At 49.6% G+C, this 25,011-nt stretch overlaps 1 protein-coding gene across 1 annotated transcript in view; it reads left to right on the plus strand.

The window, feature by feature from the left end:
- The first annotated feature begins 19,456 nt into the window (after positions 1 to 19,456).
- The window catches only part of DELE1 (DAP3 binding cell death enhancer 1), a 43,169-nt gene continuing 37,614 nt past the window's right edge, over positions 19,457 to 25,011 (plus strand). Inside the window, exons 1-2 of the mRNA XM_075131423.1 lie at positions 19,457 to 19,565; positions 21,250 to 21,376. Of these exons, the coding sequence (XP_074987524.1) occupies positions 19,472 to 19,565; positions 21,250 to 21,376 (221 nt within the window). The 5' untranslated portion in view covers positions 19,457 to 19,471. The remainder of the gene's footprint in view (positions 19,566 to 21,249; positions 21,377 to 25,011) is intronic.

Consider the following 25,011-nt stretch of genomic DNA (forward strand, 5'->3'; position numbering starts at 1 on the left):
GCATGACTCCTAGATCTCTTTCCTGATTAGTCGTACCTAAATTAGCCCCCATCATATTGTATGTATAGTTGGGGTTATTTTTTCCAATGTGCATTACTTTACATGTATCCACATTAAATTTCATTTGCCATTTTGTTGCCCAATCACTTAGTTTTGTGAGATCTTTTTGAAGTTCTTCACAGTCTGCTTTGGTCTTAACTATCTTGAGCAGTTTAGTATCATCTGCAAACGTTGCCACCTCACTGTTTACCCCTTTCTCCAGATCATTTATGAAGAAGTTGAATAGGATTGGTCCTCGGACTGACCCTTGGGGAACACCACCAGTTACCCCTCTCCATTCTGAAAATTTACCATTCCTACCCTTTGTTCCCTGTCTTTTAACCAGTTCTCAATCCATGAAAGGATCTTCCCTCTTATCCCATGACAACTTAATTTACATAAAAGCCTTTGGTGAGGGACCTTGTCAAAGGCTTTCTGGAAATCTAAGTACACTGTGTCCCCTGGATCCCCCTTGTCCACATGTTTGTTTGACCCCCTCAGAGAACTCTAATAGATTAGTAAGACATGATCTCCCTTTACAGAAACCATGTTGACTTTTGGGCAAAAATTTATGTTCTTCTATGTGTCTGACAATTTTATTCTTTACTATTGTTTCAACTAATTTGCCCGGTACTGACGTTAGACTTACCTGTCCGTAATTGCCAGGATCACTTCTAGAGCCCTTCTTAAATATTGGCGTTACATTAGCTATCTTTCAGTCATTGGGTACAGTAGCTGATTTAAAGGACAGGTTACAAATTATAGTTAATAGTTCTGCAATTTCACATTTGAGTTCTTTGAGAACTCTTGGGTGAATGCCATCTGGTCCTAGTGACTTGTTACTTTTAAGTTTCTCAATTAATTCCAAAACCTAATAATAATAATGTAACCCTTCTGCCAGGAGTCAGCAGCAACCAGGGCTGGGTTAAATATCTAGGGGTTCCTCTTCAACAATACAACAAAAAACTGGCTTGACCCCCCCCCCCCCACCCAGTAACCTGGGAAAATTATACACCACCCCGGGCACTTCTGAGAGGCAATACTTCCTCACTCTAAAGCACAGAGTCTGAATGTAGAAAAGAAAATGTTAATGAAAGGAGGGAAGTCACCCGACATTACTTTGGGAAAATGTCACAAGCGGGATTCATAATCATAAAACTGTGAGCAGGACGCCCACCCCAACGTGCGTGGGGCAGTGCCTTCTGTCTCATGTTCTTGAGTTCTACAACCAAAAATTCCTTTACTGTGCCCCTCTCTGCTCCCTCACCATACCCCACTCACAGTCGTTGTGCTTTCTCAGTGAGGATCCAGGGTTCAGAGGTGCATCTGTGTGAGTTCACCTCCCACCCGGGGAAGAAGGCACCTTGCTTGCTCCACCATCTGTGCACTTGCTCTGGCTGGCCCTCCCACCAGCTGCCTGCTCACCAGTCACCTGCCTCTCTGCTGGGACCTCTGCAGGTCAGTCTCTTAAGGTTTCACCCAACTCTTAGCAATTTTCAGCTCTTAGTGGGGGAACTTGAGGCAGGCTGGGCAGAAATAGTGTCCTTCCACAAGTGATTTCAGCTCTAATGAGCACTTAACATAACAAAAAACTCCCAATAGTGTCTGTTTAGCTCTATCTTTGAACAAGGGAAAGGAACAGGTTAAGCCAGACCAGGGACTCTTAGGCAGAGACTACACCTCCTGGTTGGGACACCGGATCTCCTCTTACTTTCACAGGGATCTGGCATTCAAACCCCAGGTTTAGGGTATGTCTACACTACGAAATTAGGTCAATTTTATAGAAGTCAATCTTTAGAAATCGATTTTATACAGTTGATTGTGTATGTCCCCACTAAGCACATTAAGTTGGCAGAGTGCGTCCTAAATACCGTGGCTAGCGTCAACTCACGGAGCGGTGCACTGTGGATAGCTATTCCACAGTTCCCGCAGTCTCCGCTGCCCATTGGAATTCTGGGTTAAGCTCCCAATGCCTGATGGGGCAAAAACATTGTCACGGGTGGTTTTGGGTACATGTCATCAGTCTTCCCCCCCTCCCTCCATGAAAGCAACGGCAGACAATCGTTTTGCACCTTTTTTTCTGGGTTACCCATGCAGACGCCATAGCATGGCAAGCATGGAGCCCGCTTAGCTCATTGCTGCTGCTGTTAGCATTGTAAATACCTCGCACATTATCCTGCAGTATGTAAAGAACCTGGCTAAGAGATGCCAGCATGAGGACGATTGTGAGGAGGACATGGATACAGACATTCCTGAAACCACGGCCTGTAGCAATTGGGGCATCATGGCAGCAGTGGGGCTGGTTGATACAGTGGAATACCGATTCTGGGCCCGGCAAACAAGCACAGACCGGTGGGACCGCATAGTGTTGCAGGTATGGGATGATTCTCAGTGGCATGTGAAACTTTTGCATGTGTAAGGCCATTTTCCTTGAACTTTGTGAGTTGCTTTCCCCCACCCTGAAGTGCAGGAATACCAAGAAGAGAGCTGCCTTGACAGTTGAGAAGCAAGTGGTGATAGCCCTGTGGAAGCTTGCAATGCCTGACTACTACCAGTCAGTCGGGAATCAATTTGGAGTGGGCAAATCTACTGTGGGGACTGCTGTGATCCTAGTAGCCAATGCAATCACTGATGTTATGTTATCAAGGGTAGTGACTCTAGGAAATGTGCAGGTCATATTGGATGGCTTTGCTGCAATGGGGTTCCCTAACTGTGGTGGGGCGATAGGGATGTGCGTTCCGTCTATCTTGGCATCGGACCACCTTGCCAACCAGTACGTAAACCGCAAGGGGTACTTCTCAATGGTGCTGTAAGTACTGATGGATCACAAGGGATGTTTCACCGACACCAAAGTGGGACGGCTGGGAAAGGTGCATGATGCTCGCATCTTTAGGAACTCTGGGCTGTTCGAGCAGCTGCAAGAAGGGACTTACTTCCCAGGCCAGAAAATTACCATTGGGGATGTTGAAATGCCAATAGTTATCCTTGGAGACCCAGCCTACCCCTTGCTCCCATGGCTCATGAAGCTGTACACAGGCAGCCTGGACAGTAGTAAGGAGCAATTCAACTATAGGCTGAGCAAGTGCAGAATGGTGGTAGAATGTGCGTTTGGATGTTTAAAAGCTCGCTGGCACTGTTTGCTGACTAGGTTAGACCTCAGCGCAACAGATATTCCCATTGTTATCGCTGCTTGCTGTGTGCTCCATAATATCTGTGAGAGTAAGGGGGAGACGTTTATGGCAGGGTGGGATGTTGAGTCAAATCGCCTGGAGGCTGATTTTGAGCAGCCAGACACCAGGACGATTAGAAGAGCACAGCTAGGCACGCTGCGTATCAGAGAGGCTTTGAAAACCAGTTTCATGACTGGCCAGGCTACAGTGTGACAGTTGTGTGTGTTTCTCCTTGCTGCAAACCCGCCCCCTTTGCTGATTTTAATTCCCTGTAAGCCAACCACCCTCCCCACTTCAATCACAGCTGGCAAAGGAAATAAAGTAACTATTGTTTTGAAACCATGCATTCTTTTTTTATTAATTAAAAAAAAGTGAGATAACTGACAAGGTAGCCCAGGTGTGGTGGGGTTGGGGAGGAGGTAAGGACAAGACCACATGGCTTATTGTAGCCACACTATAAATCAAAACTGTTTGATGACAGCCTTCTGTTGCTTGGGCCATCCTCTGGAGTGGAGTGGCTGGGTGCCTGGAGCCTCCCCCCCCCAGCATTCTTGGGCATCTGGGTGAGGAGGATATGGAACTTGGGGAGGAGGGCAGGCAGTTATACAATGGCTGCAGCGGGGGTCTGTGCTCTTGTTGGCTTTCCTGTAGCTCCACCAGACATGTCATCATGTCCGTTTGCTCCCCCATTAGCCTCAACATCGCCTCCTGCCTCTGCTCATCGCGGTCACTTAATGCTTTCCTGGCCTCTGCCACTGAATGCCTCCATGCATTAAGCTGTGCCCTATCAGTGCGGGAGGACTGCATGAGCTCGGAAAACATATCATCGCAAGTGGTTTTTTTTTTGCCTTCTAATCTGCGATAACATCAGGGATGGAGATGATAGGGGGAGCATAGAAACATTTGCACCTGTGCGGGGATAAAAAGGAAGAGTAAAATTTAAGATGATACATTTCTGAGAACAAAAGGGAGACTCTTTCACAGTGAATCAAGCAATTCACAGCAGACAGCACATGTGCTTTAGGTACAAGGTCGCATTTTGCTTTTTATTTTGAGCGCCTGCCAGTATGGTGACACATCACACACGGCTGGACAACAGAATTCGGTCTCTAGGCAGCCATGGTAAGCCAATGGGCACGTGGGGTTGGCTTCTTACGCTTTCATAACTCATGGGAATAGTTACAAACTGCAGTGCCCTCCTTTCCCATAGCAAGCAATGCCAGTTGGGTTTCACATTTAAAAGGAGGGGCTGTGGTTTTCGGGTGGATGTGCAGCACACACCTCCCCCCACCCCACCACGTGGCTATTCTCCAAGATGATCCCTTTTCACCAGGTGCAAACAGCCCAGCATGAACAGGGTCCTTTTACTGTTCCCTTACAAAAATTCCACTATTTCAACCAGGTGGCCATGAATTATATCACTCTCCTGAGGCTAACACAGAAAGATATAGACCAAATGTTGCTTGAATGCGACCAAAACCCAGGACCATTCGCTGCCATGCTTTGTGCTGCAATGATTCCAGACTACTTGCTACTGGCTTGGCGTGGTAAAGTGTCCTACCATGGAGAACAAAATAAGGCAGCCCTCCCCAGAAACCTTCTGCAAAGGCTTTCAGAGTACCTCCAGGAGAGCTTCCTGGAGATGTCCCTGGAGGATTCCCGCTCCATCCCCAGACACGTTAACAGACTTTTCCAGTAGCTGTATTGGCCACGAATGCATCCCAATTCTTCAGGGCAAATCAAACATTAAACACTATTGCTTTTAAACCCTGTACTGTAGTTACAAATGTGCACCCACCAGAGATGCCTTCTCTGGCTTCAGGGTCAGGGATCCCGCCTTGGGAGAGTATTGGCTCCAGGGTGATGAAAAAGTCCTGGCTGCCGGGGAGAATGGGTTCATCGCTTGCCAGCTGCGCATTCTCCTCCTCCTCCTCTTCCACAAAATCCTCCTCCCTGTTGCGTGAGACTCCCCCCTTGCAGGTGTCTACGGACAGTGGTGGTGTAGTGGTAGGGTTCCCCCTAGAAGGCCATGCAGCTGATCATAGAAGTGGCATGTATGGGACTCTGACCTGGAGTGACCATTTGCCTCCTTTGTCTTTTGGTAGGCTTGCCTGAGCTCCTTTACTTTCATATGGCACTGCTGTGTGTCCCTATTGTAGCCTCTCTCCACCATGCCCTGTCCAATTTTGGCATATATATTAGCATTTCTTCTTTCTGATTGGAGTTCAGCCTGCACAGATTCTTCTCCCCATATCACAATCAGATCCTGTGTCTCCCATTCACTCCATGCTGGAGCTTGTTTACAATTCTGGGGGGACTGCATGGTCACCTGTGCTGCTGAGCTTGCCACGCTGACCAAACAGGAAATGAAATTCAAAATTTCCCAGGGCTTTTCCTGTGTACCTGGCTAGTGCATCGGAGTTCAAAGTGCTGTCCAGAGAAGTCACATTGGACCACCCTGGGATAGCTCCCGGAGACCAATATTGTCAAATTACATCTGTACTACCCTAAATTTGACCCAGCAAGGTCAATTTTAGCTCTACTCCCCTCACCGGAGAGAAGTACAGAAGTCAATTTTAAGAGCCCTTTAGGTCAACAGAACGGGATTAGTTGTGTAGACGCATTCATTTTAAAATTGACCTAACACGGCTAAATTCGACCTAACCCCATAGTGTAGACCAGGGCTTAGTGAATTTCTTTCCGCTGAGGGTTACACCTCAATCAGGACAGGCTCAGCACAGTTCTGCTCCCCTTTATCATACAGTAAAGACAATAACATTTCACTACCCCTGCATTCAGTACTAAAGTGTACCCAACACTAGCCAAAGTTGATCACTTCAAGGAACACAGCTTCTGTCTGCTAGATACCTATGCAGAGTAGGTGTCTTCATGTAAATAGAGTTTGCTCCTGAAGTCCTCCCAGGTAGCTGTCAGGGGAGAGCTCAGTCAGACCCTGCTTACAATAAATAAGTAAAAAAGTTCACCTAGAAACAGAAGGTGCAAACTGCAGCTGCATTTTGCTTCAGGTGCAGCATGAAGCAGCTAGTAAGAGAGGGGAAGTAGGCAGATAAAGATAGAACAAAGGAGAATGGTTCTGCAGTTACTGCCAGAGCTGTTCAAAAAAGCAGGGGAAGGGGGAGGAGCGAGAGAGAGAGAGCTTTAGCCTGTACTGAGGGTCTATAGCCAGCAGAGGGAGACTGAATACAGCCAAAGGAGTGATTTTGCATTCTGCAGTGTAAGCACGCAGCCAACAGAGGGGATTAACTGTAGACAGTGAACAGTAAATAGAAAAAAAAATTCCCTGTGGCGCTTGCCTTTCTGTGTTGCCTCCAAGGGCTCCGATACGACCGGCAGCTCTTTTTTCTTCACCCAAGGGGTCTTCTGCGAGACCTCTCAGAGCTGCCGGTCTTCTACCAGGACCTCCTTCAGACCTGGAAGCTCCTTTCGGCGACCAAGTCTGTTGTGGCCACCGAGGAGGCGGACTTCCTTGCGGAGCCCCAGCTACACAACCCCAATATACGTGTGCAGGTGGCGGAGTCTCCCTCGGTGCTCCAGAGGTTGGTCCTGGCAGAAATTACCAGGGTCGGAGACCTCCTGGACTACAACGGGGGGACTGGGTGGATTCCCATGCGCTTGGTAGGCACATGGGGCTCTCCGCCCTTCTGACCCCCCTGCACATACTCCAGGAGGTGGGCACTGCGTTGCTGCCCCCTTCTCTTGTCTTCCTACGGCGGGCCCTGCAAGAGGGCGCTCCCCGCCCACCCCTCACCCCGGGCCCTCCGGACCTTTTTATCAGGCCCCTGTTCCGTGAGCCCCCCTTCCACCCCGGCTTTCCCGCTCCCATACTCCAAGCCAGCTGCGCACCCTGCAGCCGGTTCGCTTCCAAACCATGCCCAGGGACCAACTCTACATGCTCGTGCTCCACACGTTGCATTTCCTCACCCTCTCATCCCGCCCCGACACCAAGTGGAGGGACTACTTACCACCTGTGGAAGGTGAGGAGCGCCGGTTGGCCAGCCTTTATTCCACCTTGGTCCCAAAGCCTGCCGGGGACATTGGTTGGCAACTCCTTCATGGAGCCGTGAGTACGTGCATGTATCTTCTGTGGTGTGAGGGAGAACCTGCCCCACGCTTACCTCGAATGAGCCAGGTTGCAGCTCCTATTCCGGTTCCTCCAGAACCTCTTGTTGAGGTTCTGACTGCACTTTTCCCCACACCTGTTCATTTTCGCACACCCTATCTGAGGCCCCACAAAGTTGCGAGAGATGCTCATCAGCCTCCTCCTGGGTCTAGTTAAAGTCACCATCTATAACACCACGAGGAAGATGTTGGATGAGGGGGTGCTCTGCGACTGTGGAGCCTATTTCCACTCCTCCCTAGTCTCATGTCTCCAGGCAGAGTTCCACTGGGCAGCATCTGCTGGCTCCACAGATACCTTTGAGGAGCAGTGGGCGCTGTCTGGGGTCCTCTGCTCGGTGTCCCCATCCAGGACCCTTGTTTTGAACCTGTGGCCATCACTCCGATCCCTGTTTTTCATTAGTTGTCCCCCGTATTCATTCAGTTCCTGGGTCCAGTGGTCCCTCCTGCTAGGCTGGGGGAGGGGCCTTTAGAAGTGGGCAGGCTTGTGCCCACCCACCTCCGGGTTTTCCAGTAAGTGCTAGGCCCTGGGCCCTTGCTGCTGCTGTTGTTGCTCCAGCTACTTCCTTGTCTGGGCCAGGCCCCACTCGCTTCTCTGCTACCTGGTCGCTGGCTGGTAGACCCCCAACAACCCTTGGTTGCTGCTGCTCCTGCTGCAGCCCCTTGTGGGGGCCTGCTGGCCTGCTCCCCAGAGGAGGGGAGTGAGGGACCCCAGCCCCAGCCATTGCTACTGCTGCTGTGGACACCACCACCTCAGAGGGGTCCTTCTTGGCTGGCCACCGGACTGCCAATGGAGCTGCTGGAGCCCCAAGGAGGAGGAAGAAGAGGGCCATCTACTGGGGGAGTGCGCAGAGACTCTGCAGACCACTGTGGAGGGGGCTTCCAAGACTGAGTGGCTTTCAAACTGTGCTCTTGTGGTGGGGGTCTTGACTGTATTTGTGAGGACATAGGTGGTGTGTCGTGGAGCCTGCCCCCTAGTCTATCTGTGTCCCCGCCCCTTTCCTCTCCACTACTGTCACTGCCCCCTCTACCACCCCCTCCACCACCGCCACTGGCTATTTACCATCTGCCTCAGCTCTTACCTCAAGGACTCAGCTGCTTGCCTCGCTTGCCACACCCTTTTGCCACCATTTGGGTCTCAAGCAGCAGCCAACACACACGCTGACCCTTGTACTGATACTCCCCCTTCCCTGCAGCAGTCTCCCCCTCTACCCTTGCAGCCCTTTGCTCCCCCCTTTTGCCCCAGCCCCCAGCTTTAGTTTTCCTGCCCCACCCTTTTCCCTCTGCAGTTTTTGTTTGCTTCAGAATTTTGTATTTTTTGGCACAGAATTTTGAATTTTTTGATGCAGAATTCCCCCAAGAATAGTGGTTACAACTTTTTCTCAAAACAAGAACACCCATGAAAAGTGATTTTCTCCTTTATTCAGTTTGGGCCTTTGACCATTAGAGACTGTGAATAGATAATCAGTCAGACAACTGGTTTCTCCTCAAGCTGTAGCTTCAAAATTTTGGCTCTGGAGGTGGGGAATTTGCATTCCCGCTCTCCCCATGTATTTCCTAGGAAACCCACTTAACTTTGTTTAGCCCCAGAATTCCTTCGTGTCTGGCCCATTACTTAAGAGTCCTTTGACGCGCATAACACTTCCCAGGGTTTACATTAGGCATGTCTCTCCGTAGAGAAACAGGAATTGCCTGCCACACCCATGATCTGGGACACTCCTAGGTAGAGTTTGGAGCCCTGGAAGATACAGTGCAAACAGCACTCATCTGTTTGCCTGTCTGGGTCACTATGTGACTGTGGTGCTGGCTCAGACTGAGAGGTGAATGCTCCGATGGAATATCACTCTATGCTGCAGCAGACTTGCAACAATAGTATCATAGAGGAGTAGGACCTCATAACATGGACTTGGGGGAGAGATAAAAAGCTGAAGATGGTTTAAACAGCCAAAAAATACCTAAATCTGCTTGGAGGAAATATCAACTGAGATCAATATATCTAGGCCCCTGAGATAAAGGCACCTGGGTCCCTGTTCTGTTCTAACATTTACGTTGTCCTCAGTGATGGCTATAACATCCCCAAGAGCCTCCAGATCCAGTTCTTCCCCAGCATAGGAGACTTCAATATCCATCTTCTCAGGCAGATCCAGGTCTTTCCCATCCATGCTGTGACCTTTGGAAGGCGCTGCAGCACTGCCAACCCCGGTACCCAGGCTCTCCTTGACAAGGTGATGGAGATTTCATTTTGTAGGAATCAGACTTCGGCTATGGAGACTCAAGTGTCTGGCAGGCTGGACGAAGGGTAGGAGTGACACCTCACAGACCAATGTGTGAAAGCATTCCAATGTCAGCATGGGAAAGATCAATACCCCCATCCCATCAACTCCGTGTCACCCCTGGGCTTCCCCAGTTCAGCTACTCTGCCTGGCACCACCCCTAGGGATCTTCAGCTTGGCCACTCTACCCAGCACTGGCACTGGGAATCTTCAGCTGGGCCACTCCACCCTGTGCTCCCCCTGGGGATGCCCCATTAGCTCACCCCTCTAGGAAGTTCAGTGTCATATGCCCCACATAGCCTCCTGTTCCAGACTGGTAGAATAGGCCTGTGCTTGGTCACTAGGTTCTGAGGTGATGGTGCCTCTGATGTTATTGACATGAACTGTGACCGTATAGATCACTGTTGCAACCACTGTTATATATTTGCAGCAAATATAGTACAAAGGTTGTCAAGTGAGGTGTCTATGACAAGAATATGATTTGGTGGTTATGATTATGTTGTCTGTATATGCGTATCATTTTTGTATTTAAAGTTATGAATATTGGCTATGTACTTATATCTTAATGTGTTTGATTCTATGTAACCTCAGTGAAGCATTAGGTCAGTTTCTTGAGAAAGGACTATTCTCAGTGAGTGCCCAGTCAAGAAACACTTAACTGACAATGGACCTTGGGAGCTTGTTATGGGGACTAATGGTTATGAAAACCAATACCCCAGTAAAAGAAGAAAAGGTTCTCCCGATCCCAAAGGACCAAGCTCCAGACCCAGGTCAATATACAAGTCAGATCTTACCCACAAATCACGCTGTTGCCAATCCTTTAGAATCTAAAATCTAAAGGTTTATTCAGAAAAAGAAAGAAATATAGATGAGAGCTAGAATTGGTTAGAATTGGTTAGAATTGGAATGGAATCAATTACATACAGTAATGGCAAAGTTCTTCGTTCAGGATTGTAGCAGTGATAGAATAAACTGCAGGTTCAAATCAAGTCTCTGGAGTACATCCACAGCTGGGATGGGTCATTCAGTCCTTTCTTCAGAGCTTCAGTTTGCAGCAAGGTTCCTCCAGAAGTAAGAAGCAGGATTGAAGACAAAATGGAGGGGTTTCCAGGCCTTTTATATTCTCTGCCCTGTGGAAGGTCACCCCTTTGTTCTTACTGTGGAAAATCACAGCAGCAAGATGGAGTTTGGAGTCACATGGGCAAGTCACATGTCCCTGCCTGACTCAGTTTGCAGGTGGCAGGCATTGCTCACATGCTACCTTGAACATCCCCAGGAAGACTTCTTATGTGGATTGGAGTCGGCACTGGTGCTGATACTGGGAAACTGGAGTGTCTAAGGGAACTGCTTGTATGACTTATGGTTAGCCAGTGGGGTGAGACCAAAGTCCTCTCTATTTGGCTGGTTTGATGTGCCTTAGAGGTGGAGAACCACCAACCTGGGGCTGTGACTGCCCTGCTCTAAGCAATTTGTCCTGAACTGATACTCTCAGTTGTGTCCCACCAAAGGCAGCATTGTTACAGCAGCCCAAGTGGGGCAGGTGCTGGCTGTGGAGCCTGTGGAAGCTCTGCTTTAAAGTACTAAATGACCTAGGAGTGAGTCACTGAGGGAAGCACCTGTCGCTACACTTTCTGGAGTTGCAGTCGGTGGCACAGTGAATGTGTACTAGCAGTGTGGGCATCATGACGGTGGCTGCCTGCAGCATTGACTCTACAGAAGGTGTCATTTCAACTGGATGTTCACCAGCAACAACTGAAAAGGAAGTGTGAAAGTAGAATGAATTATATTGAAATTATAAAAAGAAAAGGAGTACTTGTGGCACCTTAGAGACTAACCAATTTATTTGAGCATGAGCTTTCGTGAGCCACAGCTCACTTCATCAGATGTGTACCGTGGAAACTGCAGCAGACTTTATATACACACAGAGAATATGAAACAATACCTCCTCCCACCCCACTGTCCTGCTGGTAATAGCTTATCTAAAGTAATCAACAGGTGGGCCATTTCCAGCACAAATCCAGCACAAATGGCCCACCTGTTGATCACTTTAGATAAGCTATTACCAGCAGGACAGTGGGGTGGGAGGAGGTATTGTTTCATATTCTCTGTGTGTATATAAAGTCTGCTGCAGTTTCCACGGTACACATCTGATGAAGTGAGCTGTGGCTCACGAAAGCTCATGCTCAAATAAATTGGTTAGTCTCTAAGGTGCCACAAGTACTCCTTTTCTTTTTGCGAATACAGACTAACACGGCTGTTCCTCTGAAACTTGAAATTATAATTCATTAAAGAAATGCTACTTGAAGGGTTTGTTGAAATATAGTTGTCAGGAAGAGAAACATTAAGGAGTGTGAGACAATGGGTCCTCAAACTAATTAACTCAGAGCTCCTACTGAGCTAGGAGATTGGTAAACGGCAAATAAGATATGTATGTATATTTGTCAGTTTCTGCTTCCTTTTGTCTCCTATGTGGCTTCTGTATAAATAAGTTAGACTGAGCTTTTGCAGGGGGCTCACATATATCTGGGTGCACTGGCAAAGCGCTTTGCTAATAAACAGAGTGGTCTGACAAATTATGTGAGTCCTGAATCTGACTTTGACAGAAGCAAGAAAGAAGTGTATAGAAACAACTTCTAAAAGCCAGGAAAGAGCAGGAGCACCTAAGAGACAAGCACATGAGCAAGAAGCAACAGCTAATGAGCTCTTTACAGACTGAAGGCTACCTCCTGGGACAGGGTTCTACAAACAATGACTTGTGGCCCAAACTATGCATATCTGGCGCACACTGCCAATATGGTCTGAGTCGATAGTGTTTGTGTGTGATCTGAGCCAGGGCCACGCAGAAGCCATGAGGTCACCATGTATTTAATGTAAGAACTGTAGTAGCTACTCCATGCATGCAAATTAAACATTCAGACCCACAGGATTTTAGGGAACATAGGAACTACCAGACTGGCTCAGACTAGGGTCTATCTAACCCAGCATCCCATGTCTGACAGTGTCAAGCACCAGAAGCTTCAGAGGAAGGGATAAGAAACTCTTAATCCTGAGTAGTTAGAGATGTTTTAAGATCTGAAGCATGAAGCTCCTGCAAGCCATACATTAGCAGTAACTCTTCTAACTCTGGATACCCTTGTTATCTCTAGAAATGTCCATTTTCCCCTTTGAACCTTGGGAAACAGGGAGCTGCATGGTTTAAACTAGAAGGATGATCACTGTAAGCACCACCGACCAAGGAATAGAATTACAGAATCATAGAAGATTACGGTTAGAAGAGACCTCAGGAGGTCATCTAGTCCAATCCTCAAAGCAGGACCAACACCAACTAAATCATCCCAGCCAAGGCTTTGTCAAGCTGGGCCTTAAAAACTTCTAAGGACGGCGATTCCACCACCTCCCTAGGTAACCCATTCCAGTGCTTCATCACCCTCCTAGTGAAATAGTGTTTCCTAATATCCAACTTAGACCTCCCCCACTGCAACTTGAGACCATTGCTTCTTGTTCTGTCATCTGCCATCACTGAGAACAGCCGAGCTCCATTCACTTTGGAAAACCCCTTCAGGTACTTGAAGGCTGCTATCAAATCCCCCCTCACTCTTCTCTTCTGCAGACTAAATAAGCCCAGTTCCCGCAGCCTCTCCTCATAAATCATGTGCCCCAGACCCCTAATCATTTTTGTTGCCCTCTGCTGGACTCTCTCCAATTTGTCCTTTCTGTAGTGGGGGGCCCAAAACTAGATGCAATACTCCAGATGTGGCCTCACCAGTGCCAAATAGAGGGCAATAATAATTTCCTTCGATCTGCTGACAATGCTCCTACTAATTTATGCTGTTAGCCTTCTTGGCAACATGGGCACACTGTTGACTCATATCCAGTTTCTCGTCCACTGTAATTCCCAGGTACTTTTCTGCAGAACTGCCACTTAGCCAGTCGGTCCCCAGCCTGTAGCAGTGCCTGGGATTCTTCCATCCTAAGAGCAGGACTCTGCACTTGTCCTTGTTGAACCTCATCAGATTTCTTTTGGCCCAATCCTCCAATCTGTGTAGGTCACTCTGGACCCTATCCCTGCCCTCCAGCATATCTACCTCTCCCCACAGCTTAGTGTCATCCATAAACTTGATGAGGGTACAATCTATCTCATCATCCAGATCATTAATGAAGATGTTGAACAAAACCGGCACCAGGACCAACCTCTGGGGCACTCCGCTTGATACCAGCTGCCAACTAGATATCGAGCCATTGATCACTACCCATTGAGCCCGACAATCTAGCCAGCTTTCTATCCACTTTATAGTACATTCATCCAATCCATACATCTTTAATTTGCTGACAAGAATACTGTGGGAAGCTGTATGAAAAGCTTTGCTAAAGCAAGGTATATCATGTCCACTGCTTTACCCATATCCACAGAGCCACTTATCTCATCATAGAAGGCAATCAGGTTGGTCAGGCATGACTTGCCCTTGGCCAGTGGCTCTGCAATCACATCAGCCAACTCCCTCAGCACCCTAAGATGCATTGCATCTGGCCCCATAGACTTGTGCATGTCCACCTTTACTAAATAGTCCTTAACCTGTTCTTCCACTGCTCAGGGCTGTTCATCTCCTCCCCATACTGTGCTGCCCAGTGCAGCAGTCTGGGAGCTGACCTTGTCTGTGAAGACCAAGGCAAAAAAAAGCATCACACAGCTTTTTCCACATCATGTGTCACTTCCCCATTCAGTAAGGGTCCCACACTTTCCCTGACCACCTTCTTGTTGCTAACATACCTGTAGAAACCCTTCTTGTTACTCTTCACATCCCTTACGAGCTGCAACTGCAATTGTGCTTTGGCCTTCCTGATTACATCCCTGTATGCTCGAGCAATGTTTTTATACTCCTCCCTAGTCATCTGTCCAAGTTTCCACTTCTTGTAAGATTCCTCTTTGTGTTTAAGCTCACTGAAGATTTCTCTCTTAAGCCAAATATGCCTGGGGTATTTCCTATTTTTTTTGCACATCGGGATAGTTTGTTCCTGCCCCCTCAATAAGGCTTCTTTAAAATACAGCCAGCTCTCCTGGACTCCTTTCCCTCTCATATTAGCCTCCCAGGGGATCCTGCCCATCAGTTCCCTGAGGGAGTCAAAGTCTGCTTTTCTGAAGTCCAGGGTCCGTATTCTGCAGCCCCTCCTTTCTTCCTTTTGTCAAGATCCTGAATTTGACCATCTCATGCTCACTGCTGCCCAGGATTGCCATCAACTTCTACTTCCACTACCAGTTCTTCCGTGTTTGTGAGCAGCAGGTCAAGAGAAGCATGGCCCCTAGTTGGTTCCTCCAGCACTTGTATCAGGAAGTTGTCCCCAACACTCTCCAAAAACTTCCTGCATTGTCTGTGCACTGCTGTATTGCTCTCCCAGCAGATATCAGGGTGATTGAAGTCCCCCATGAGAACCAGGATGTGTGATCTAGAAACTTCTGTAAGTGTCCGAAGAAAGCCTCGTCTACCTCATCCTCCTGGTCTGGTGGTCTATAGCAGATGCCCACCACAATATCATCCCTGTTGCTCTTGCCTCTAAACTTAACCCAAAGACTGTCAACAGGCTTTTCTCCAGTTTAATACTGGAGCTCTGAGCAATCATACTGCTCTCTTACATACAGTGCAACTCCTCCACCTTTTCTCCCCCTCCTGTCCTTCCTGAACCGTTTATACCAGGGGACTCAAAGTCCCGGCCCGTGGGCCATCTGCGGCCCAAGAACCTCCGTAATGTGGCCCGCGGAAACTTTTTTAAAAGTTCTTTCATCCGGCCGTCACAGCTGCTGGCTGAGGTGGGGTGGGACGGGAGGGGAGTGGGCAGGAGAGATTCACATGTTCCTCCCCACAACGTTGCTCCATCCTGCTGCTCCTTGGACCCTCCCAGGGGTTGCACTCGGCAACCTGTCATTCACCTCGGGCAGCTCCGCTCCCTGCAAGCAGTTCCCTATCCCTGCTGTTGCCCGCACAGAGACCTATGCAGCCAGGCTGCCAGCTGTCTGCTACAGGCACCGCCTCCCACAGCTCCCATTGGCTGGGGGAGAGGAACAGAGATACTATCACTGGTTGCTGGGCAGAGTCAGCCATGGAGGCAACGTCACTAGTTGCCGGGCACAGTCAGCCGGGGCGACATGAGGTCAAGGGAGCGAGGGAAAAGGGTGGGAAACAGGCTGGTAGGTGGTGTGAACACTATCTTCCGTGACATTATTGGCCCGCTGGGAGGATTTGAGGACTGACACTGGCCCTAAGATAAATTGAGTTTGAGGCCCCTGGTTTATACCCATCTATGACAGTGCTCCAATCATGTGAGTTACCCCACCGAGTCTCTGTTATTCCAATCATATTATAGTTCCTTGATTGTGCCAGGACTTCCAACTCTTCCTGCTTGTTTCCCAGGCTTCTTACATTCATGTACAGGCACCTAAGATAACTAGCTGATTGCCCTTTCTCAGTATGAATCAGGAGGCCTCCCCTGTTGCACGCACCTCCTTGTGCAGAGAGAGGATAGTCCCTCTCTGCAAACTATCGCTGAGGGCTATGGCACTACTCCCAGCATGAGCTGACAAGGCCACTAGAGTTGCGTTGGCCGGATTCAGGGATGTTCTCATCCCTGTGAATGTATATGGCCTCACTGAACCACATAACACATCTTTCCTGCTTCAGGGCAGAGTCAGCCACTGGCCGGAGGCGGAGAGACCCTCCCCAAGGACACACCTTCCCTGAAGCACCCATACCTTCCTGCTGGCACTACACTCCTGGCCAAGTATAGTGAGAAACTGCTATCTGTAGGAATTTGGTACATCAGATAGCAGTTTTTTACAAGAGCAGATTTTTTTTACAATCCCTTACATATGAGTAACTGCTACAGGTAGCAAATTCCTACAGGTAGCAGTTTCTCGCACTATACTTGGCCAGGAGTTCGGTGCCAGCAACAGGGGCTGAGTCACTGCAGCAGCCCTGTGAGCCCGCCTGCCGCAACCAGGCCATGTTTGCTCCGGAGCCTGGCTGGCCGTGCTGAGGAGCTGAGGTTCAGGCCCCCAGTGCCAATGCGTACTCAGAGGCTGCTGGGCAGCTGTGTCCCCGGACCCGTGTCTCATCCAGGGGCAGGACACCATCTAAGGTGCTGCCCACCGGGAGCGGGCCTGTGCTTTGGGTCTAAGGCAAGCTAGTCCCTAATTATCCTGGCACCGGACTGTGCCCCAGAAACGGCCAGCAGGTCCGGCTCCTAGGAAGGGGCCATGGGACTCCATACGCTGCACCTGCCCCAAACAGTGGCTTCGCACTTCCATTGGCCAGGAACCGTGGCCAAAGGGAGCTGGGTGGGGTGGGGCAGTGCCTGCCGGCAAAAGCAGCATGCAGAGCCTCCTGGCCCTTCCACTTAGGAGCCAGACTGCTGGCTGCTTCCGGGGCACAGTGCGGAGCCAGGACAGGCAGGGAGCCCACCTTAGCCCCAGTGCTCCGCTGACCTGGAGCCGACTGAGGTAAGCAAGCGCCCCAACCCCCAGCCCCAGACCTGACTCCTCCAACCCGGAGCCCCCTCCTGCACTCCAAACCCCTTATCCCCAGCCCCATCCCAGAGCCTGCACTACAGCCAGAGCCCTCACCCCCCCATACACACAACCCAACTCCCTGCCCCAGCCCAGAGCCCCCTCACACATCCTGAACACCTCATCCCCAGCCCAGAGCCTGCACCCCGTGCCACACCCCAACCCCCTGTCTCAACCCACAGCCCCCTCCTGCACTCCAAATCCCTCAGCCCTACCCTCAAGTCTGGAGCCTGTTACCAGATATGCCCGTTACTTTGGGGTATGCTCATTTATTAGGGTTACTCTTCAGGGTGGGTGGGGAGGTTCTGTAATTCTATTAATGTATGTCACTTGTGTTCTCATATGTCACTTGTGTTCTCATGTCACTTGTGTTCTCATATGGAGCTCTGCTCCTTCCTTCTGCAAGTCCCCTCCCAGTGGAGCTATCCTGCAGGACCTAGGTTCCCCAGGACTGGGTTTCTCCAGCCCTCGAACTAAATGAAGACACACACACACGCACATACATACACTAACAGAGCAAGTCTGAGCGAACCGGGTCAATCAGCACTCTCAAGCTGATCCCCTTATATGTCCCTGTACTCAATGGGCTGGTTTAAACAGCACCTTCAAGCTGTCACCCTTATGTGCCCCTCGTCTCAATAGGCTGGGCTGAGCAGCACTTTCAGCTGCCCCCCCACCCTTATGTGCCACAGGTTTAACACGTCCCTATCCCACTTTCACGTCACAATTGTACTGGTCGTTACCCACTTGATGAGCAAACCCCACAGTATTTTTGGGCACTACAAGGATCTTTAGCTCAGGTAAAAGAAGCGTTGCTGCAGAGTAAATGGGGGAAGCTAAAACCACAAAAGAGTAAAGTTCAGAGAGAGGGAGAGAGAAGCAACCAGCTTAACCATAAAAGTTATTTATTGAATAATAGTGATAACTACACAAGGAGAGCCAAAACCAACATAACATTATTAAAGGTTAATACCTGAGGTAGAAAGGAAAACAGAGAGAGAGGGGAAAAAAGGATCTCATCACTCCCTGAAGCGTGAACTGGTCAAGGTTCCCAGGTGATGGTGGTGATGGTACTTGGGCATAGGTAGGGGTTTTTGTAGAGAAAATACAATGGTTCAAGGGAGAACACCAGATTTGTTTATGGATAAACCGATGACTTAAGGGTTTTCTTTAGGCTAGACAATAGGAGCTGATCACTCTTGGCTATGGGTGGTGTTTTCTTCCAGGGAGCTCACAATGCAATTAAGCTGCTTCAGTATTTTGGATATCAATCAAGGATTTATTACGAGAATTGACCTGATAATTGTTGAGCTGGGTGTGTGCAGGTGTAGGTTCATTAACATCTGGAACAGAAATTCCCATGATGCAGTGTATCCCTGCTTTTCTGGTCCCAGAGTTCAGTGTGCTTCTCTATTCTTCACTCTTTATGCCAATCTCTGTCCCATCTTTCATGCAGATGAGATGGAGATGTCTTAATCTTGTCACCCTTGCCAGGAGGGGGTCTAGGTGTGTCTCGCAACGGCTCTTCACTGCTCTCTGTAAGCCTTTTCTCTGATCGGTTTTGGTTCAAGCAGAGACGGGGGGGGGGGGGGGGAGGGTGTCTTTCATGAGTCAGACTGGCTATATACTGCACCCTGGCTCCCCAAAAACACAGACCTGACTTGAATTGAGCCCCCTCCTACACCCCAAACCTCTCAGCCCCACCCCAGAGCCCTCACCTCCTCCCTGCCCCAGCCCAGCGAAAGTGAGTGAGGTGGAATCCAGTGAGCAGAGGGTGGGGCCTCAGAGAAGGGGCAGGTCTAGGGTGTTTGGTTTTGTGCCATTAGAAAGTTAGCAACCCTATCAGCGACCAGTCACCTGGGTGACCAGGCTCATGCCTGAGCCACCCACCACTCCTCCAGGGCCCCACGGCCCACAAGTTGCTGGTCTCCGTGTGAGTGGGGCCCCGCCACCCAGCAACCACAGGTTCCCTTGGGAGTCTGTCTCTCCTGTGCCCCCCGGATTTCCTCTCTTTGGCCCCTCTGACCTGTGCCTCCTTTATGATTCCGGGTTAATCTAGCCTAGCTATTGCCTCTCTATGGTCGGGTTTGGCACCGTCTAGCCTTCCCATATCCTCTCTATGGTATATGGTCCCTAGTCTACACAGCTCTTATTTATGGTTTCAGGGGTGTTCTAGCCTTCACACATCCTGTCTGGTGTGTCCCCTCTAGCCTTCACGCTGCCTCTCTATGGGTTCATTTGGCCCCCTCTAGTCCTCACTTTCCTTCTCCATGGTTTCTGCCGGGGCCCCTCCACCCATGACGTTTCCCCTCTGTGCTCTCTCGCGCGGTGCCGCCTGGGAGCCGGGACTCGGGAGCGGGATGTGGAGGCTGCCGGGGCTGCTGAGCCGAGGTCAGGGGTCTGGAGCGGGGCTCACACAACACACCCGCTGCGTATCGCGGCCGGGCCGGGCCGGGGCTCGGCAGCGCTGCTAGGGCGGGCTGGGCGATGTCCCGACGCCCGCAGCGGGGGCGGCCTGAGCGAAGGCATAGGCCGGCGAGCCCTGCCCCGCGCTCTGAGGGCACCCGCAACCCGGCCGGGCAGCTCTTGACCCCGGCGCGGCGCGGCGCTGGGGCGGGAAGGCTCGGCCCACTTCTCGCCGCAAGGTCGCACTTTCCTTTTAGCAAGTCGCCTTAGACACCCCCACGCCACCCACCCCCGCGCTAGCTGCCTGCCTGCCTTCCTCCCTCAGCTCCCGTCCTGAACCCCTAACGTTCCCAGAGCCCAGCCGGGCCGTGCAGCTGTGTAATCCGGTCCTAGCAATCAGCCTCCCCAGCCCGGACCTGAGCGCCCTCCCCAGCCTGTCGCTGGCTCAGTAAAGTGGTGCCCAGGACTCAGTGGCCCAGTTACACCTGCCGCGTGGGAAGGTTAGTGTAATAAATGAGGGGGGGAAGCTCCCTTTCATGAACACCCGGCCAGCCAGTTAGCTATCAAGTCCCTCTTGGTGGCTGTTCTCTGCTTGCTTTAGCTGTAAAGAGCTCCCCAGGTAAAGGAAAAGGAGAGGGCACCTGACCAAAAGAGCTAGTGGGAGGCTAAAACTTTTTAAAATGGGGGGGGGGAGGAACTTTGATCCACAAGCCAAAATAAACCTAATCGCATCTATTTAAATATGCCCTGTCTAATGAGTTCTTCTAGGTATGGAAGATGAATTTTTGTACCTGGTTCAAGCCTTACACTACATTCGTGCTTATAGCATTGCTGCTCCATGTCTCCTCCAGAGAACGGGACAAAGGGGAAGTTTTTTTTCCCATTTTAAAAAGCTCTAGCCTCCCATTGGCTCTTTTGGTCAGGTGCCCACTCCTTTTTCTTTACTTGGGGAACTTTGTTAACCCTTTACAGGTAAAGCAAGCAGAGAATAGCCAGCAAGAGGAACTTCATAGCTAACTGACTGGATGGATGTTCATGAAAGGGAGCTCTTTCCCCCCAGCTCCTTTCAGTTATTACATGCTCGCTAAGCTGTGACTGCCAGGCAGTCCTCTAGTAAATTCAATTACTTGCTAAACTACAATTTCCATTTTAATTAACCCTACAATTCAAAATACCCCATTTTTAGGGAGCTATATGACCCCCACGTCAGAAGCATAACAAAGCAGCTGCTGCCCACCCTGCTTGAGCCAGTTTGGGTTGCAATCCATCCTTCCCTTTGGATGGAGGCTGAGTCTGGGAAATTCTGCCCCGAACAAGAGTGTTCCTGGAGGTTCAACACCAAGTGGGGATTAGACTGGAAATGCTCCGACAGCTTCCACTTCAGGCTGCTTGCTCCCCAAATAACTAGAGATGGGGGCTTAACTTTCCTTGTGCTAGCATCAGTTCACTCCTGAAGGGAATGGGGTCTCTGGCTCCCTGTGGAGCAGAATGCATGCCAGTGAGGCAGCACAGACACCCCTATATGGCCAAACCCAATGTTCCTGAGGGTACAGAGCATGTCCTAATGCTGGGGAGGCTGCTCTGTCCTTGAGCTACATGCTGGAGTGTCTGGAATCTCCTCCAAGCAGAATCCCAATGCATTGTTCCCCTCTCCTAACTCCACATGCAGCCCTTCACCGTCTCCATGTGCTGAATGCTTCAAGCTCTGTCCATGGGATCCCAACCCTGCCTGGCAATGAGGAGCTCCGGAACGCCACCTCAGCACTCAGTACTGGACAGACTCCATCTGAACAGAGGTGAGGACGGTCAACCTTCTGATGTGGGAAGCAGGGAGGAGACCTGGGCAGCCCCTACAGTGCAGTACCCAGCTAGAATGCAGAATGAGGGTCAGGGAACAGGGGAAAGACCTGCATAGCCCACATGTCTTATTCTGTGTTGGGGGAGAGGCAATTGAGGGCTCTGTCATCGTCCTCAGTGCCCACTATGCTTGTAGGCAGCAGGTAAGCAGCTTTTGGGGTCTGCGTGGACTGGACTTCTTAGCCAAAGGCAAGAAGTGTAAAGGGGCGTCCTGGAGATATTCCCATTTTGGTTTGGTCTGGTCATACCATCCCTTCACCTCAGTCAGTGTTGAAGACAGCAGCAAACATGCTCCAAAGGCCACCCTGTTCTCAGGAACTGCAACATGAAATCCCTTTTCCTGATGGTGATCTAAGGAATTGCTGAAGTCATCGTCTTTTAATCCGGGTCCTGGTTTTCTCTCTGTTTTTTCCTTCTTATAACCTAACTCAGCTTCACCTCTGGTCCCAGGTCCCTATCCCGTATCTTTCTCCCTCCTGGCCCATGCAGGAGTTTCAGCGTAGTGCCCTCTCCCCGTATCTCTTCCCCTTCTGCCTCAGATGTCCACACTAGGGAGAGTGTTCTAGCTAAGCCCTTTGCATACACTCCAGAGTTCAGTGTGGGTAGCATGCATTTGACTGAGTGAGGTCTCCATGGTACTCTGGAACCCCTTTGGCCAGCCTGTGCAGGCCCAAGGTCAGGGTGAATTCCTGCCCTTTTCCCCAGCATTCCCACTGGTGAGCCATACTGGTGCTGCAGCATGAGTCAGGTTGTGCCACACTGTCAATCTCCCTGTGCTGCACCCGGGCCATGTCTACACAAGAACTTCATCACCACCATTTGCAGTGGGTGCTGCTCCAAAGCTGCAGTGAAGCTGGAGCTCTGCCACCTTGTCGTGTAACTTTGCCTACTCAGAGTAGAGCTAGACACCAGAGTAGTGCTTGCCTAATGCTGCTCCCCCCGGCAGTGATGAATGGCACCCAGTGCTAGTACAGCTGCTTTGTGCCTCTCACACTCTACTCTCCTCCCTTCCCCTCCCCTCCCGTCCTGTATTGCCTTTTGCCTCATCTCCTGGAGGATGGTGATTTGCTGATGTGAAGCTGCTGTCTGAGTGCCTGGAAACAATGTAAATGTTTCACAGTGGCTCTCCCAACTCAACCCCCCACGCCTGACCCATTTAAGGCTTTATATAGGCTTGGAAAACAAGCCTGAGCACTGCTGGCCTGAAGGCTGAGCCTAGTGGCTCGGTGCAATGGGCATGTCACCAGCAGGTGTAGTCTGGCAAACTACCAGCAGGACTAGAATTTACATACAACTTATGCTTTCTGCGGGCGATTGGGTGCTCAGGTGCTCTCAACTGATGAGGGCGGGGTCCAGTGCTGTGGGGCCAGGACCTTTCTCACTGGCCTTGATGCAGGATTAGGTGATGGAGTTCTTATGGCCCAGTCAGGTGGTCCCTGTGTTGGGGGGGGGAAGAAATAGGTGTCCTAGGGGAACAGGACAGGGCTAGGGGAGGGATAGAGTGGCTGCTCCTCCAACCCAGTTGGAACAGAGGGTGAGGGTAAATCAAAATTTAATAGTGCTTAAGGTTGAATTTTGAAACTGATATGATCCCAGAGAAATCAGGGTGAGAAAGGTCCACCCAGCTCAAGCAAAGCTTTGGGTTGCTAAAACGTTGCAGGAGTTTCCATGTGTTTCTCCCCCGGCGCATGCTTGGTTCTGTCTGTATCCCCCTGCCACCACTTCCTCCCCACCACAGTTCTGCTGCTGATGGCCCTGAGTTTCACAGAGTCTAAATTTTAAGGACATTAGATCATGTAGTCTGACCTGTACAACACAGGCCCTTGAATTTCACCCAGTTATCTCTGTTTTGAGCCCAGCAACTTGTATTTAGCTAAAGCATCTTCCAGAAAGGCAGCCAGCCTGGATTTGAAACCATCAAGAGATGAAGAATTCACCATTTCTTTTCCTTGCTAGTTTGTTTCAATGGTTAATAACCTCACTGTCTTAAAAATTTGTCCTGTATTTCTATTTTAAATGTGCCTGGCTTTATCTTCCAGCCATTGGTTCTTGTTTTGCCTTTCTGTGCTAGATTAAAGAGTGGTTTAGACCCAGTGTTTTGTTTCCTTGACAATACACAGAAATCAAGTCACCTCTCAGTCTTCTTTTGATAACCTTAAACAGACTGATCTCTTTAAGTCTGGCACTGTAAGGCATTTTCTTCAGCCTTTATATCATTCTGTGGCTTTCTTCTGCATCCTTTTTTCAACATCATTTTTAAAGTGCAGACACTGGAAATGGATGCAGTATTCCATATCAGTCTCACCGATGTCCTATACAGAGATAAAATTATCTTCCTGCTCTCCACACTCATGTTTATATCTCCAAGGACTGTATTAGCCCTTTTGCCACAGCATCACACTGGGAGCGCATGTTGAGTTACGTGTCCACTATGACCCCTAAATCCTTGTCAGAGTCCCTGTTTCCTTAGACTGTAGGTGTGACCTGCGTTCCTCCTTCCTACATGTATAACTTTCCATTTGGCTGTATCAGGGTTCCCTCCCCACTCTGAACCCTAGGGTACAGATGTGGGGACCCACACAAAAGACCCCCTAAGCCTATTTCTACCAGCTTAGGTGAAAAACTCCCCAGGCACAAATTCTCCCTTGTACCTTGGGTTTAAGTAACGCTGCCACCACCAAGTGATTTAACAAAGAACCAGGGAAAAGGACCACTTGGAGTTCCTCTTCCCCCAGCAATCCCCCCAAGCCCTTACACCCCATTTCCTGGGAAGCTTGAGAATAATATCTTAACCAATTGGTTACAAAATGATCAAAGACCCAAACCCCTGGGTCTTGGAACAATGGAAAAATCAGTCAGGTTCTTAAAAGGATTTTATTTAAAGGAAAGGTAAAAGAATCACCTCTGTAAAATCAGGACGGTAAATACTTTACAGGGTATTCAGATTCAAAACACAGAGGATTCCCCTCTGGACAAAACCTTAAAGTTACAGAAAACAGGAATAAACCTCCTTCTTAGCACAGGGAAAATTCACAAGCAAAACAAAAGATAAACTAATCTGCCTTGCCTGGCTTACCTATACTGGTTGCAATATTGGAGACTTGGATTAGGATGGGTTGGAGAAGATGGATTTCTGTCTGGCCCCTCTCAGTCCCAAGAGAGAACACACACACGCACACACACACACAGCACAAAAAGAACCTTTCCCCCCCCCCAAGATTTTAAAGTATCTTCTTTCCCCATTGGTCCTGTTGATCAGGTGCTAACCCGGTTATCTGAGCTTCTTAACCCCTTACAGGTAAGGAGGAATTCTAGGCTACCCCTAGCTGTATGTTTATGACAGGCTGTATTAAAAAGCATTCTATTTGAATGGTCCCAGCTTACTAAGTGATCCAGGTCACTCTGTATGGCTACCTTGTCCTCATCATTATATGCCACTTTGTCAGTCTCTGTGTAATCTTCAAATCTGATCAGCTGTTTTTTGGTTTTTTTTTAATATTTTCTTCCTGGTCTTTATAAAGATATTGAATAGTGTTGGGCTTAATACCTATCCCTGCACAACTTCACTAGAAAT

Source organism: Caretta caretta, chromosome 8 (assembly GCF_965140235.1).
Source record: "Caretta caretta isolate rCarCar2 chromosome 8, rCarCar1.hap1, whole genome shotgun sequence".
Classification (NCBI taxonomy): Eukaryota; Metazoa; Chordata; order Testudines; family Cheloniidae; genus Caretta; species Caretta caretta.